This window comes from Myxine glutinosa, chromosome 2 (assembly GCF_964187855.1).
Source record: "Myxine glutinosa chromosome 2, kmMyxGlut1.1, whole genome shotgun sequence".
In the NCBI taxonomy this organism is placed as follows: domain Eukaryota; kingdom Metazoa; phylum Chordata; class Myxini; order Myxiniformes; family Myxinidae; genus Myxine; species Myxine glutinosa.
In genome coordinates, this window is record NC_136262.1 from 189,091,953 (window position 1) to 189,108,923 (window position 16,971).

General features: G+C 43.9%; 1 protein-coding gene across 1 annotated transcript in view; it reads left to right on the forward strand.

Moving 5' to 3' along the window:
• LOC137420984 (unconventional myosin-Ie) overlaps positions 1-16,971 on the forward strand; it is a 155,137-nt gene that overhangs the window by 105,996 nt on the left and 32,170 nt on the right. The window contains exons 12-19 of the mRNA XM_068106574.2: positions 4,436-4,522; positions 7,445-7,528; positions 7,998-8,165; positions 8,296-8,381; positions 8,851-8,932; positions 12,249-12,355; positions 13,184-13,282; positions 14,463-14,607. Of these exons, the coding sequence (XP_067962675.2) occupies positions 4,436-4,522; positions 7,445-7,528; positions 7,998-8,165; positions 8,296-8,381; positions 8,851-8,932; positions 12,249-12,355; positions 13,184-13,282; positions 14,463-14,607 (858 nt within the window). The remainder of the gene's footprint in view (positions 1-4,435; positions 4,523-7,444; positions 7,529-7,997; positions 8,166-8,295; positions 8,382-8,850; positions 8,933-12,248; positions 12,356-13,183; positions 13,283-14,462; positions 14,608-16,971) is intronic.

Genomic DNA, 16,971 nt, shown 5'->3' on the forward strand with positions numbered 1-16,971 from the left:
GATGGCGGCCTCCATGGAGCGATTTGGTGCGTCAAAGCTTCGAAATTCTCAAAGGATCCAGCAAAATCTGGCTTTTCAACATAATACGTACGCGTTCATTCACAACACCGGCTTCGCCGGCTACTAGTACCCGACTGCAAAGCCGCAATGAGCCGGTGAAGCCAAAGCCTCTTGCCACTATTTTACCCATCACTATGGCATCAGTAGGGTAGGTAGTTGGTAGTAGGTAGGTGTAGTAGGTGTAGTAGGTGTAGTAGGTACCATTTGCATTCTGGATGAGATTAAAATTGATAAAATTTACTTCTTGATTAATTCGGTGAATTCCGTCTCAACTTCGGATATTTCCGGCCGTGAAAAATATTACCCCCGACGGCCGCGAGATTTCTAAAAAATAATTCTTCGTCAATTTTAGAATATTTGACGCCGTTTTCAGCCTCCGAAACGCGTAATAAGCTTTTTAAAAAGATTTTTCAAATGCTCGAATCTCATTGGTTCCGGTGTTTGGTGACGATTTTCGTTGAAGATAACGAGGTTGGTCTTAACGTATTTTAATTACAAATTAGAGGTGCATTAGATTGTGAATCAAACAACGATGGGTGAAACAAACTCCTATTGAACTTTTTCGCAATTGTTTTATGCAAACTTCCGCATCCGGTCGATGGCGGCCTCCATTGCGTGATTTGGTTTTAGAAATATATTTTCAAATGCTCGAATCTCATTGGTTCCGGTGTTTGGTGACGCTTTTCGTTGAAGATAACCAGGCCCGTGCGGGCCGAGGTTGGTCTTAAAGTATTTTAATTTTAAATTAGAGGTGCATAAGATTGTGAATCAAACAACGACGGATGAAAGAAACTCCTATTGAACGTTTTTCAATTTGTTATGCATACTTCCGCATCCGCTAGATGGCGGCCTCCATTGCGCTTCGGAATTCTCAAGCCAAGGGATACAGCATAATCAGGTTTTCGACATAATACGTACGCGTTTATTGACAACACCGGCTTCGCCGGCTACTAGTACCCGACTGCAAAGCCGCAATGACCCGGCGAAGCCAAAGCCTCTTGCCACTATTTTACCCATCACGATGGCATCAGTAGGTTAGGTAGTTGATAGTAGGTCGGTGTAGGTACCGTACCTGGTAAGACTTGGTAAAAGAGAAGAGCAGACAGTCCTCCCCAATACCTACATACAATAAATGTCACAAGAAGCTTTCGGAAGTAACTATACGATGTGCTAGCTTTTACGGAGGACAATTGTTCGGACTCAGATTTCATTTATTTTAAGAAATTTTAAGATTTCTTAAAGAGGCCTATTTTAAGAAATTTTAACTGTGCTTAACATACGTTTTCACAGTATGTGTGTCGTCTTCTAACTTCAGTCGCTGTCAGGGCTGGTTCTCTCCGGGCACTGCGGCTTCCTCCACCAGAAGAAGTTAGCTTGCAGTAAGATCAGTGCCGACAGATCAGACGATAGCGCCATTTCAACGGCAATGTGTGACTGTCGTTAATCAAACCGAGCTTTCTTTCTTTATGTAAACCGCTTATACCGTATTTCTGGCCGTGAAAAACTATCCCCTATGGCCGCGAGATTTCTAAAAAATAATTCTTCGTCAATTTTAGAATATTTGACGCCATTTTCACCCTCCGAAACGCGTAATCAGCTTTTTAAAAATATTTTTCAAATGCTCGAATCTCATTGGTTCTGGTGTTTGGTGACTATTTTCGTTGAAGATAACGAGGTTGGTCTTAACGTATTTTAATTACAAATTAGAGGTGCATTAGATTGTGAATCAAACAACGACGGGTGAAACAAACTCCTATTGAACTTTTTCGCAATTGTTTTATGCAAACTTCCGCATCCGGTCGATGGCGGCCTCCATTGCGTGATTTGGTTTTAGAAATATTTTTTCAAATGCTCGAATCTCATTGGTTCCGGTGTTTGGTGACGATTTTCGTTGAAGATAACCAGGCCCGTGCGGGCCGAGGTTGGACTTAAAGTATTTTAATTATAAATTAGAGGTGCGTAAGAATGTGAATCAAACAAAGACGGGTGAAAGAAACTCCTATTGAACGTTTTTCAATTTGTTTTGCATACTTCCGCATCCGCAAGATGGCGGCCTCCATTGAGCTTCGGAATTCTCAAGCCAAGGGATACAGCATAATCTGGTTTTCGACATAATACTACGCGTTTATTCACAACACCAGCTTCGCCGGCTATTATGCCATTATAATTTTTGTTATGCCATTGTCATTATCATTATGCCATTATAATCGGATGAAATTGATTAATTTGTGGTGAAAACAAAATTTACTTCCGGTCAGTGTTAGGACCAGGTATTGCTCTTAGCCTATACACCGCCCATGTGTAAATATGCAGTTTATGGATACTTCCGGTTTTCTCCAAATTCCCCTCATTCGGATATTAAACAATGATATTGACCATTAGGAATGGATAATGTGTCGATTAAAGGTCACAATTGGGCCGTAAGGGTGTCAGGGGCAATATCGCACGTCATATTTGAAAATATGGCCGGGAGAAATTACATATGAGGCCCCAAGATATAAGTTGTAAACAATCCATATGCCGTCCATATATAAATGTGATTGCCAGAAATATTGAACAGGATACATCATTCATGCGTGAAGACTCATTTAAGCACCTTTATTTGCTAACGATCATTGCAGCCTAGCTGTTGGCCTACCTTGAGGCAAGTTGAGACTTGTCAGGTCTATTATTTTTATTTGGGTAATTGGCACGCAGCGCAACATGGATAACCTAGCAGACTACCGTACTTCACAGACATGCCACCCGACTCCTGCCGCCCAGCAGATTTCTGCTTTTTTTCCTCAATATTGGTCTGAAAGTTGTGGACTACTGAAGATTCTATCCCCTTCCCACACCCATAGTTGTTTTGTTTCGCCTTGAGTGAAGAGCAAGTTATAAAATACTTTTTTCTTCTAAAAATCCATTCTAATGAGATATTTTGGAGGTTTTTTTATTCATTTTTTTTAACCTGTACAAATGTATATAATCTACTAGCAGAAGTACCCGGCATTGCCGGGCGGGGGAGGGGAGGGGAGGGGGGAACTGGGGGGAGGGGAGAAGAGGGGGAGGGGGAGGGGGAGAGGCGGAGAAGAGGGGGAGGGTGAGAGGGGAGAAGAGGGGGGATGGGGAGGGGGAGGGTGAGGGATGGGAGGGGGGAGGGGGGGAGGGTGAGGGATGGGAGGGGGAGGGAGAGGGGGGAGGGGGAGGGGGAGGGGGGGAGGGTGAGGGATGGGAGGGTGAGGGGTGGGAGGGGGAGGGGGGAGGGGGAGGGGGCGGGGGAGGGTGGGAGGGGGAGAGGGAGGGGGGAGGGGGAGGGGAGGGGGAAAGGGGAGAGGGAGGGGGAGGGGAAAAGGGAGGGGGAGGGGGAAAGGGAGGGGGAGGGGGAGGGGAGAAGGGGTAAGGGGGAGAGGGAAGGGAGGGGGAAGGGGGAGGGAAGGGGAGGGCCAGTCAACAATGACGTTGCAGTTCTCATGGTCGGAGAGCAGCACAACAATCACGACATCGTCCTGCATCTTCGCAAGAGCATGAAGCGGATTTTGGAGACTCACCGATCCTGTGACCCACGCCCTCCAGTACCGGCGTTGCCAGGCGGGGGAAGGGAGACCCGCACATTCCCAACCCGTACATTCGCCCTCTCGACTCAAGCTCGTATTCGATTCGTATTCAAAATCGAAAGGGGAAATCCTTCGTATTCGAATTCGTAACACGAAATATGAATTAAAATTGAATTCATATCGCACAAAATCGACACAAAACACGAGCGCATAAAGGTGAAAAAACGCAATGGCTTTTCGCCCTGAATTACGTGCAAACGTGTGATGTGTGACGGGATGGAACATCACGTGATCGCTCTGAGCGAATCAGCGAGCTGCTCGCACTGGCTGAGATTAGCGGGTACTTCGCTGAAATGCGCTGAGGTAAATATGAATAAAAAATATGGATCTTGTCAAATATTGTCTCGGCCATGTTCGTCCCAGGTTCAATGGCCATGTCTATGCCAAATATCAAGCACGTGAGCCTCTCCATTTCGGAGTCTATCGGTAACATTACACACACACACACACACACACACACACACACACACACACAAACTGTGTTTTATATATATAGATTATACAGTCACGTGAAAAAGTAAGTACACCCCATGTAAAGTTTTGACTTTTTCAACATATTTCAACATACAGCTATTTGATCTTCATTTCAACAATATTGATAGATAAAGGTGATATAATATAACAAATATCATGAAACATTTACATTTTGTAGTCCATTGTATAATTTAAATAAACATAAATGCAAATTTCGCATGTGGAAAAGTAAGACAGTTTTTAAAATCATTCACCATGACAAAAAAATTCTCGAATGTGTCTTGATTACTGGTCTTCTCTTTCAGAAAAATGGCTTCGAGCAATTCTGCATTAACTTCGTGAATGAAAAGCTGCAGCAGATATTTATTGAACTTACACTGAAGGCAGAACAGGTACCTGAAGTTTGATTTTGTAAGAAAACGAAAAATGTTGGTTAAAGCAGATTAACCACATCTGATAGTTTGTCGATGATAATGGACCTGTATTTATCTTATGTGTTAGGTTAAAGGTTGATTTAACTTTTTATTCTTAAAAAAAATTAAATGTTCAGCAAAGTTTATGGAACTTCACCTACTTCTTAAGGTATTCCTCAGCTACACATGCACACGTATCCCATTGATGTGGGAGCGCCTTGATCCCATCTGTTCTGAGACAATTGGGATGGGTTTTTTTGACGTCTTCATCATTCGTAAACTTAATGCTGCCCAGATGTTCTTTGAGTGCTCCAAATAGATTAAAATAAGGTGACGAGGCCAAAACGTATGGCAGATCATTTGGAACTGCTCAAGCAGTCTTCGTTTCAAGTAGTCATAATCTTTGCCGTTAGATTAATGAACAGGATTAAATAATTAAATTGATATATGTGGGAAAATGACATGCCCAGACCAGGAATCGAACCCAGGACCTCTGGTGGACCGTACCAGTGCTCTGCCATCTGAGCTATCTGGGCGACCCTGACTGAGCATGCAATTTTCCCACACATACGATTGCCACTCTCTTTCCGTCACTACTTCCGGGGCACTCGCTGCCAAGCATAGGAGCACCATTGGCCTGAACATGAGAGGGTCTTCCTCCAATGGCGAGACAAATCCATGTCCTCTATTATAAACACCACTGGGAGTGTAGTGAAGCAATTATATTAATGAACAGGATTAAATAATTAAATTGATATATGTGGGGAAATAAATAAATTGATATATGTGGGGAAATAAATAAATTGATATACAGTGCATTCAGAAAGTATTCAGACCCCTTCACTTTTTTCACATTATGTTATGTTGCAGCCTTATGCTGAGATCGTTTAAATTCATTTTTTCCCTCATCAATGTACACTCAATACCCCATAATGACAAAGAGAAAACCTGTGTGACAAATGACAAATCCTATCTCTGAGCTCTGCATGCAGTTCCTTCGACATCATGGCTTGGTTTTTGCTCTGATATGCATTGTCAGCTGTGAGACCTTATGTAGACCGGTGTGTGCCTTTCCAAACCATGTCCAATCAATTGAATTTACCACAGGTGGACTCCAATCAAGGTGTAGAAACATCTCAAAGATGATCAAGAGAAATCGGAGGCACCTGAGCTAAATTTCAAGTGTCATAGCAAAGTGTATGAATACTTATGTACATATGATATTTCAGTTTTTTCTTTTTAATAAATTTGCAAAACTTTCTAACATCCTGTTTTCTCTTTGTCATTATGGGGTATTGAGTGCAGATTGATGAGGGGAAAAATGAATTTAAACGATTTCAGCATAAGGCTGCAACATAAGAAAATGTGAAAAAAGTGAAGGGGTCTGAATACTTTCTGAATGCACTGAATGTGGGGAAAAAAATTGCATGGTCAGTTAGGGTCGCCCAGATAGCTCAGATGGCAGAGCACTGGTACGATATTCCAGACCTGGTATGGCACCACTCTCATGTAAATAGTGTATTCAAGCCAGGGTGTTAATTTTGCAAAGTTAATCTTAAGTTAAATAATAATTGCAAGCTTAAGTTAAATAACATAGTTTTCACTGTATTCTAATGAAAGTGTCACCTTTATTACTTTGGAATATTTATCAAACGAATCCTCCTATCTATGTCCTTGGTCATCCACTGGAAGAGGTTCAGTCTCTTGAACTTCTCAGCCTCAGCTTCCTGGACCGAACACATAGCAAAGCCAACAGCAGACTGGGCATCCTCTGTCAATCTGAGTCTTTCCTTGGAAAAATCAGAGTTACTCACAGTTTACAATGCCTTTGTCCATAGCTCAATGGAGTACAGCTTTCTGCTGTGGGCTGGTTCTCCAGCACCTTATTTTCTCTCTTGGATTCTGTGTAATCTAAAGCTCCCAGAATATTTGAAGCCTCCGGTGAGGAGGGTGAAGCACACGGGCTGTTTCTCTCGCATCACGGAGAGGCCGGTGGTCTTTCTGTTTTCTACCGTCTGTTCTCCACCATTGCTCCCTCTGCTCTCTCAGTCCTCCGATCTTCCCCAGCAACTGCAGGATGCACACCTTCTGCCATGAAACACTTCTTGGTTAAACTTCCAGAATCCAGGCTGACTGCACACCTCAACTCCTTTGTTCCTAGCTTCTCCCATCTATGGAATTGCCTTCCAGGGTCCGTTCTTTCCCACTTTGTATTCCAGAAGCAGCAGTGCACCACTATCTCATGCCATTCCCCATCCTGACCCTTGATCTTTATTACCCTCATTAACCCTTGCTAACCCAACCTTCTTACTTGCTGATTTCAGTGTTTTCTCTTTCTCTCTGTCTCTTCTTGTTTGTTTATCCCCATTGTCAGTTGTGCCCAATTATTGCCCCATTACCCCACTGTCAAATTAACCTCGCTCTTCCATGAGCCTCGCTTTTGTCAAAGAAAAAAAAAAAGACAACTTTCTTGCCATACAAGGCAATTGGCATGTTTGTTGTTGTCTGTGGAAAACAAACAATGAATGGCTTGCTTGATTTGATCTTTTTCACCACGCCACATACACTGGCTATCTATCGTTGGATTTTCTTGGCCTTATTCCTTATTTATTTATTTTGACGAGATGTGAGGTTGTTTTTTTTATTTGCTGTTTCCACTTCCCTTTTCGATCCTGTCTACTCTTTTTATGTGACGAGGGACAGCCTGCATAGATTATTACTTTTTTATTTCTTTACTCTCCTATTTATTTCATTCATTCATTGAAAATTGTTGCCCAGTGCTTTCACGGTTCTTGTTTGGCGTAAGCGGTGGTTTGCTTGTCCGACCACATTGTGTTTTTTTTCTATAAATCGACGGTTTCCTGGCAAACGTGACTATTATGCTGTGGTTTTTGCCTCCAGGAAGAGTATGTCCAGGAGGGCATTAAATGGATCGCGATTGATTATTTCAACAACAAAATCGTGTGTGACCTCATTGAAAGCAGGGTGAGCAATTGCAACATGCAATGGGTCATTTCTTCACATCCGTCGAAAGGGTATGCAGATGGAAGACCAGTTTGTTTTGATGGATTGTATGAATTCAGATATCTCTCTGAATGATGGAAACTTAAGCCAGAGCTTTATCATGTTACCCTGGTGCTGATAACTTTCCTTGACGCAATATTGCATGCTACCTGGCCATTTTCAACTCTGAATGTCCTAATACTATAATCGGGTGTTGTATATTATTTAAAAGGCCCTATAGCCACTAAAATACTGAACCAGTCATGGCAACAGCATGCCATGGCTGGTTTAGTATTTCAACCATTGTAGCTGTTATATGAGAAGCATTAGCTTGGCTGCTACCGTGGGCAAATGGTTCTCGGAAATACGAATATTCACTGCCTTCTCATTATTTGTACAAGTACTGACCTGCTCTCTGAGACTTTTGGAATTCCACATTTCCGTGCCTCAGAATCCACCTGGAATCATGTGCGTAATGGACGACGTTTGTGCAACGATGCATGCTAAGAGCGAGGGCGCCGACTCCACGCTGCTGCAAAAGCTGCGTACACAAATCGGCACGCATGAACACTTCAACAGCTGGAACCAGGGCTTCATAGTGCACCACTACGCAGGGAAGGTACGCTTTCATGGGACAGCTTCATGTCCTCCTGTCGTTTTGATGTCATGTTGCTTTGATAGATTTTTTTCTTAATTACTTGATAAAATTGTACTTTTTCAAACTCGCAGACCTCCATGTTTTTGCGCAGGTGTCCTATGATGTTGATTATTTCTGTGAAAAGAATAGAGACGTCCTCTTCACAGACTTAATCGAACTCATGCAGAGCAGTCAGCTGTGAGTGTTTTTTGCATTGCTGAAAGGGGGACATGTGATCAGCGCGGAATCTGCCGATGCTGTTTTATATCAAAGCCACATTTGGAAGAATATACTAACCTATGTATGTGATCTTTAAATATGGATTTATATTTGGTAGAGGAAAGAGAGTGATCCTGGGTGTGGAGGCCTAAGTACTTAAAGATAAAGGTTCTGCATTGCCAAATATGTTTCCCACATTTGCACATAGGAGGAAGCATGGAGTGGAAGTCGAGGGTGTGGGTTGGGAATTTTGGGGAAAGATGTACAGTGTATTCCTGAGAGGGTGATCCGTCTTGGGATGTTTATGTCTCTTTAGGCAGCCATGTGGGCATATGCCGACGGTTGTAAAGCTAGGTATGCTTTGTTTTTCAAGTGTGGTTATCGATTTCAAACTTTTTCTACAATTTATTTTCTGCTCAATTGATCTTTTTATTTTACTTTGTTGCAGTCCTTTTATACAAGGTCGTTTTTCGGAAAACCTGCAGGCTGAAAAGAAAGGGCGACCATCTACAGCGGGGTCTAAGATCAAGGTGATTTTGAACGATTTATTTCCTAATTTTTAAGGTGTATATACGGTAAATCAGCTGATCTGGTTTTTGATGGCAACAAAGGCATGTGGACAAATGTAATGTCGTTTATGGAAAAAAAATATCCATACAGAATAGCCATGCGGTGATCCTGTTGGAACAAGGAATTTTATCAAAAATAATTCACCAAAGCAAAGAGCTCTCTCGGCCATTTTCCAGATACTTTCTCTCCTATGTCACGGAATAAGTGTTTCGAGACAAAGGTCTTTAGCTTCGAGTTGGTTCCAAGTTTTATGGTTCGGAGTAATTGCACCACCTGTATGGAAGAGAAAGGTAACATTCTCACGGCCATAATGGTCACTCAGCACTCGCAGAGCTGTGTGGAAGCTCTATCTTACCAAATATGGTTGATGACGATGTCGAGTCTCTACGGGCAATGATGGCGTGTGCCTTTCTATGGCTGGTACACACGGGTAAGTGTGTGGTATAGACGGGGGTCGCCACTCCTCTCCGTCCCTCTGCTGGCCGTTGTGAAATTAACCCTCTTCCGCCCGTGCTGTTGGAGTCGCCTGGACTCTCATCCACCAGATGTGCAGAGCCATCTGCCGTTTAAACCGCATGGCTGCGGACCGTTACCCTGGTAAGGGGAGCTGACAGGTACTACACCTTGCCCACAGGTGACCTGGGGTTATGCAAGGCAGGGGCATCCATCCCCCTGAGGTATCAGAAGACACCCGCATACCCAAAATGGTTATTAATGTTGCCGCAAATGCTATAAAGCATTGGAATCTTTAACCAGGATCCTTCAGTAACCAAACAGCTGACTTTGAGGGACTGCAGTTGATTTGACAAAATATCTAATGTCATGCCACTTGTGCTGAACATCTCTGCATTGAAGACTGATGTAGTACTGTATATGTCAATGAGGTTTAGTAAATAATATAAAACAACTTTTTAATCATTGTCTGAATTTAAGCTTTTTGTATTTTTTCCTGTTGTAATTTAAGAAGGTCATGCCCTATATGTAAATAAAAAATGCTATCCAGTGCATTGTATATAAGTATTGATTAATTATAGGTCCATGGTCTTTATAGAGAGCTCCAGAGCATAATGCGACAAGTCGAGAAACGTTTGGCTCGAACCAATTCTGGACAGGTCGCCATTCTGATGCACGATACTCGACTGAAGGTGGCGGTAATTCGTAATTTGAGGAAAACAAAACCAAGAAAGGCCTGTGAGCTTGAACCTCTATCAATAATGCTGGTAAATGGGACACCCAGTTTAAGGACCCTTCAAGGGAAGGCACACACATTGATGCCTCGGCCTGCCTGGAAGACACCAGGCTGACAGTTTATCGCTCGGCCGAGATTCAGACACGGGCTGGACAGCTATGAGGTGAATGTGCACACCTCTAAGCTATCCTGCCAGCCCTTCTTGTTATGATTCTGTACTAATATTGAAGCGAAGGTATTTTCAGAGAAAGATGTGATGTCATGCAAGTGTTCACTGCACAGTTAAAGTTCCGCTGGACTGAGTCTGTTTTCATCCTGCCATTTACCAGCTCAAGCAGTTAAAGCATCCTTACACATATAAAACCACCATTAGAGGCCATTTTTCCCGCAGAGCAGGGGTTGGCCTTTTTCGGGCACCGTGGTCCCCTTTTTGAAGCAATGTTTTATGGCCGTATTCCCTTCAGACTGCCAACCCTGTTATTCACCCCTTGCGACACACAAGGAATTACCAGTGAACTGGTACTCAATTTGCCGACCTCAGAGGGATGACAGGCTGAGTCAACCTCCCTGGCGTTAATTCAGCGATCAACCGGGATTCGAACCCAGGATCCTAGGATCCCAAGCCGGCACCCTAACCGCTAAGCCTACGAACCCAGGATTCTAGGATCCCAAGCCGGCACCCTAACAGCTGAGCCTACGAACCGAGGATCCTAGGATCCCAAGCCGGCACCCTAACCGCTAAGCCTACGAACCCAGGAACCTAGCATCCCAAGCCGGCACCCTAACCGCTAAGCCTACGAACCGAGGACCCTAGGATCCCAAGCCGGCACCCTAACCGCTAAGCCTACGAACCCAGGAACCTAGGATCCCAAGCCGGCACCCTAACAGCTAAGCCTACGAACCGAGGATCCTAGGATCCCAAGCCGGCACCCTAACCGCTAAGCCTACGATCCTAGGAACCTAGGATCCCAAGGCGGCACCCTAACAGCTAGGCCTATGAACCCAGGAACCTAGGATCCCAAGCCGGCACCCCAACTGCTATGCCAACGAACCCAGGAACCTAGGATCCCAAGCCGGCACCCTAACCACTAAGCCTATGAACCCAGGAACCTAGGATCCCAAGCCGGCACCCTAACCGCTAAGCCTACGAACTGAGGATCCTAGGATTCCAAGCCGGCACCCTAACCGCTAAACCTACGAACCCGGGAACCTAGGATCCCAAGCCGGCACCCTAACCGCTAAGCCTACGAACCCAGGAACCTAGGATCCCAAGCCGGCACCCTAACCGCTAAGCCTACGAACCCAGGATCCTAGGATCCCAAGCCGGCACCCTAACCGCTAAGCCTACGAACCCAGGAACCTAGCATCCCAAGCCGGCACCCTAACCGCTAAGCCTACGAACCGAGGATCCTAAGATCCCAAGCCGGCACCCTAACCGCTAAGCCTACGAACCCAGGAACCTAGGATCCCAAGCCGGCACCCTAACCGCTAAGCCTACGAACTGAGGATCCTAGGATTCCAAGCCAGCACCCTCACCGCTAAACCTACGAACCCAGGAACCTCGGATCCCAAGCCGGCACCCTAACAGCTAAGCCTACGAACCAAGGATCCTAGGATCCCAAGCCGGCACCCTATCCGCTAAGCCTATGAACCCAAGAACCTAGGATCCCAAGCCGGCACCCTAACCGCTAAGCCTACGAACCCAGGAACCTAGGATCCCAAGCCGGCACCCTAACCGCTAAGCCTACAAACCCAGGAACCTAGGATCCCAAGCCGGCACCCCAACTGCTAAGCCTACGAACCCAGGATCATAGGATCCCAAGCCGGCACCCTAACAGCTAAGCCTACGAACCCAGGAACCTAGGTATCCCAAGCCGGCACCCCAACCGCTAAGCCAACACCAGGCTTCATCGTTACACATATGTTGTTGTCAAATCTGCTGGAGCTACACTTTCAAAACTACATTGCAAAACCAAGAAGTATTATAATGCCATGTAAGGCCTGTTAATATTTCTTTTAAATGCAGTTATGAGCATTTGTCTTTATTGTAAAAGTGTGTGACTAACCGTGTGCTTATTGTGTGACAGAAACAAGCCAATAATCTTGTTGCTACGCTGATGAAGTGCACACCGCACTACATCCGATGTATTAAGCCCAACGAGACGAAGAAATCTCGTGACTGGGAGGACAGCAGGTGTGCAATTTGTGCTTGGCCTTCGGAGAACTTTATGACTTTATTCCAATAGTTGTTTGCCGTCATTACGAGTATTGTTCGTAAATTGGGAGACGTGGTTGAAGTGACCATTGAGTGTTTTGGAGGAGTTTTAAAGAATTTGTTTGCCTTTTGTAAATTGATAAATTTGAATCCAAATGGTCTCACCTCATCCTTTGTATGAACCGCAAGGTTAGGTTAGGGTAGGAATTTGCAATTACAGCCAAGGTACCGGTACACAATGGACTACTTTATAGTATTATTTTGATGGGTTCCATGGACATCTTTAACATCTACAAATTACTTTTCGGGAGGATACCTGGTTTAACAGGCCGTAGCGCGTATTATGCTGTACTGTACGCGGCAATGTGTTTGGAAGATTTGATCACCTTTGTCTCCGACTTCATTGGTAACTTTTGTGCACTTGAATTTTTTCTTCCTTCATACTTTCAGGTAAATGCATTTTCCCAGTGTAGGCCCAAGTTGTAAAACTGCATAGATGTTGCATGTATTTTTGATGGGATTATTTCCACTTTGCATATCAATTATTTTCCGCACAACGATTCATTTCTTCTCTGTTTCTACAAAAGATGCTTTGACTGTCCCTGATATTTTTTTGGACTGTCCAAAAGATCCTAAAGATTCTTTCTACAAAAGATCCTTTGAAGTTTACTTTCCGAGTATTGCTTCGGTGATCTACAAAGTAATTTATGGACGGCTGCATTTGTACATTTTTTATTTTAATAATTTCAATTGGTGATCTTTTCGATGTAGTGAAAAGCTTTTCTTTTGCTTGCACCTGCTGAACAGAGTGAAACATCAGGTGGAATACTTGGGCCTCAGGGAAAACATCCGTGTACGCCGGGCTGGATTTGCTTACCGCCGCCCCTTCCGAAAGTTCTTGCAGAGGTATGACCATGAAAGACGCATGATCTTTATAATTGCCACATCAGTCTCTAATGTGTCTTTCACTTGCTTGTATGCTTATGTCCTTCAACATGCAACAGCAAGTATAAGTGATGGAAACATTGGACATGAATTCCATCGTGACGGAATCACCATGTGCACTCTAATTTTGAACATATAAGGTAATTATCTTGAATGCTAAGAAGAGCAGAGAGAATTCAATTATATGTATTGAACCAGAACTGTCACATGGCTACAGACGAGTACTACTCTCAGTGAGGTTTACCCTGGTTAACAAAATTTGTTACCCAGAATAGTCTTGTGACGGAATCACACTATGTGGACATGGTAAACAGACTAATGAGATTTGATATAAAAACTCCGCTCTGTTAGCGAACACAAGGTCTAGAAAAAAAAATTCGGACGTCAACAATAGTACTGCTTTCCTATCGCAGTCTTATTGGTAATGCAATGCAGAAACTGCAAACTTCGGTGGCAGACCAGGTAATGTGACGGAATCACACGTGCACTTGTGACATGTTAACACAGCTGAAATGACAAAGTATCCAAAATAGGATTGGAAATCTTAGTAGAGAAAGTTGTGGATATACAGAACTCGGATGGAGGAACAAATAATAAGCAATTAAACAAATTAACAAAAAAATTTTCATTTCATCATTGAACATGTAACGGTTATTATTAAGCTACTCTGACCGCTAGGCCTAGTTATCTCCTTGATACACAACAACACACAACATGCATTTTAGAGGCCATTTTCCCTACTAGAGCGGGGGTTAGCCAAATTAAATAGCCAAATATCCAAAAGCGGGGATTAGCCAAGCCAAATATCCTTGATACAAAACGAAATTAAAAGTTAGCGTTTCGTTTTGTTTATAACCGAAACCTACGAGATATATGGCACAATAAAATCAGCACAAGGAGTATAAATTAATGGATTTAATTTTTTACACGTGGGTGACGATTTTCATGGAATTCATGTGGAGCGAAAAAAAGAGAAAGAAATAGTGGAGAAAAAAAACAATTGGTGGAGAAAAATAAATAATGATGACGTCTTCGGTCACGTGGTTTGCCCGCCATATTTGTTTTTAACACAAAAGCCTTAAAAACCACTGAAAACATCCTGGCGAGGGTCTGCAATCTCTGATTGCTCTTTCCTGTTTAGATATGCAATCTTGACAAAAGAGACGTGGCCAGAGTGGCGAGGACCTGAACAGGATGGAGTCAAACACCTCATTGCGGCTGTGTGCATGGACGCCGACCAGTACCAGCTTGGGAGCAGCAAGGTGTTTATTAAAGCTCCAGAGTCGGTAAGATGGGGATATAAGGGACACATCTCGAGAGAATGTACGATCTTTCCTAAATACATATGTATGATCTACTTCCTACTTTGGTCCTCTGTCACTGGTTCAAATGTGAATTCCATTCCTCAGATGCAACACCAGTTGATGCTCTCACACATGAATGTTTAAATCAAGGTGGTTATGTTGATCAGGGGCTGGCAGGATGGCCTAGAGGTACGCGCACTCGCCTCTAAGCTGTCGAGTCTGGGTTTGAATCCCGACCCAGCTATAAACTGTCATCCCTGTGTTTCACAGGTAGGTTTATTCATCAGTGTGTGCCGTCCCTCAGATAGACGTTAAACTGGGTGTCCCGTCTGCCAGCATTAGTTGGTGGACATTAAAGATCCCACGGTGTCCTTCGTGAAGAGTAGGCGGCACCTTGAACAAATTACAATTTCCTGACCTAACTACTGTGGGGAAGGCAATGGCAAACCACCTAGTATAACCCTTGCCAACAAACTTCTTCGGCAGCACCGACCTTCTGTAACAGAGTATGGTACATCAGAACCAGATTATTGATCAAGGTGCACGACTATGCTGCCATTGGGGGGGTGGGGGGGAGGGGTGAGGGGGGGGGTGGGGGGAGGGGGGGGTGGGGGGAGGGGTGAGGGGGGGGGGTGGGGGGGAGGGGTGAGGGGGGAGGTTGTGGGGGGGCTGGTTGGGAGGGGCTGGTGGGGGGGGGGGTGGAGGGATGTGCAAAAGGTAATTTCAGGCAGCATTTAGCTCTTATCAAGCTGATTCATGACTTCATCTCCATTAGAGTCCCTGTATAAAGAGAGTTGCGCCATGCGCTGACCCGAGATTTCTGGTCATGTGATTTCGTGGCGCCATTTTGTGTCTAACTTCACCGTGCGTGAACGTCAGCTTGGTACGGGAATGTTGTTTATTGCCAAACAAAATGACTGGTTGTTCTGCTTTTGGTTGTTCAAACCAATCTGGGAAATATAAGATGTATAGATTTCCAAGTGATAAAGTCAGAAGACAAATTTGGGAAGCGAAAGTCAGACGAAAGAGCTGGAAAGCGATCGACTCCTCGAGACTCTGCCAGGTAGGCCCACACCGCTTGATGATCGATGTTCAAAAGCAATTCTATCTGCTCGGTTTTTTTTTGGTTGTCTGTCCGTTGAAAACCCTTTTAAAGGGAAGTGATTTGTGTTTGTTTATAATCTTCAAGGAGCTGACCAAAAATGCATTTCCGTGGGAAGAACCCTGCTCAATTTTTTTCGGGTAGTCCTAGCGGACCGCATATTGTCATTGATTGATGAAATGTCCCGGTACAGTGACACTGCCTGGTCTGCGGTTGGGTAGTCTGCGGGCAATGTCACTGTACTTTTTCAGAGGGAATTAATTTTGATTTTATAGGGGTGGGAAACCCATGGTCCGTTTTGTTTTCAGTTGTCTGTCCGTCCATTCAAAACTTATTCCGAGGCAAGTTATTTTTTTGGTTTAAAATCTTTAGCCTAATCGGCAATCATAAAAGCAATTTTAGGGGGGGACCTGCTCAATTTTTTTGCGGGTTGTGCAGCCATCCATACGTCCAAAATTTGACGAGTTATTGTTTGCTTTGTACAGTGCTCATGCGTCTTGTGAGGGGGATGCTCACTTGTGAGGAGTGAACGGAGTAGTGATGAGTCTCACTTGTGAGGAGTGAACGGAGTAGTGATGAGTTTCACTTGTGAGGAGTGAACGGAGTAGTGATGAGTTTCACTTGTGAGGAGTGAACGTAGTGGGATGAAGTGTTGGTCTGGTCAGAGTGTTGTATTACGGGCAGAGTTTTCTTACGGTCTGAATGTATGAATCATGTTCTGTACTGAATGTATGAACCAAGTTTTGTACTGAATGTTTACTGTGTTGGGGTGTTGGCCTCATCTCATATATTCCGATAATTAAGTCGCCAGCTATGAAACATATTAATCGATCAGGCAATATCCATCAGAGTTCTGGGCAAGGGTGTAGTAATATATGAACGTTTCAATCTTACTAGATGCCGATGACGTTTTCCTTATGTCAGAGACAGAAGCTGACTTGCAGCTTGTTAAATCATTACAATGGAAATTGAATATAAATGTCGATAAAACTAAAGTTGTACACTATAGAAATATGGCAATACCACGTACAGAATTTGTTTTAAGTGTGTTAGACTATATGTCGGCTGGAAGTCCGACACCGGAATTGCTCTCGGCACCCTTTAAAAAATATTAGATATGCCCACACTCCTTTCTAAAAGTTATTAAAATTCAGAGAACGACAGCATTGGTTTGTCTTACTTATAATGTTAGCTCTTATATGCAGTGTTGGCTTGTAATATGCATTGCCATACCACTTTTAATA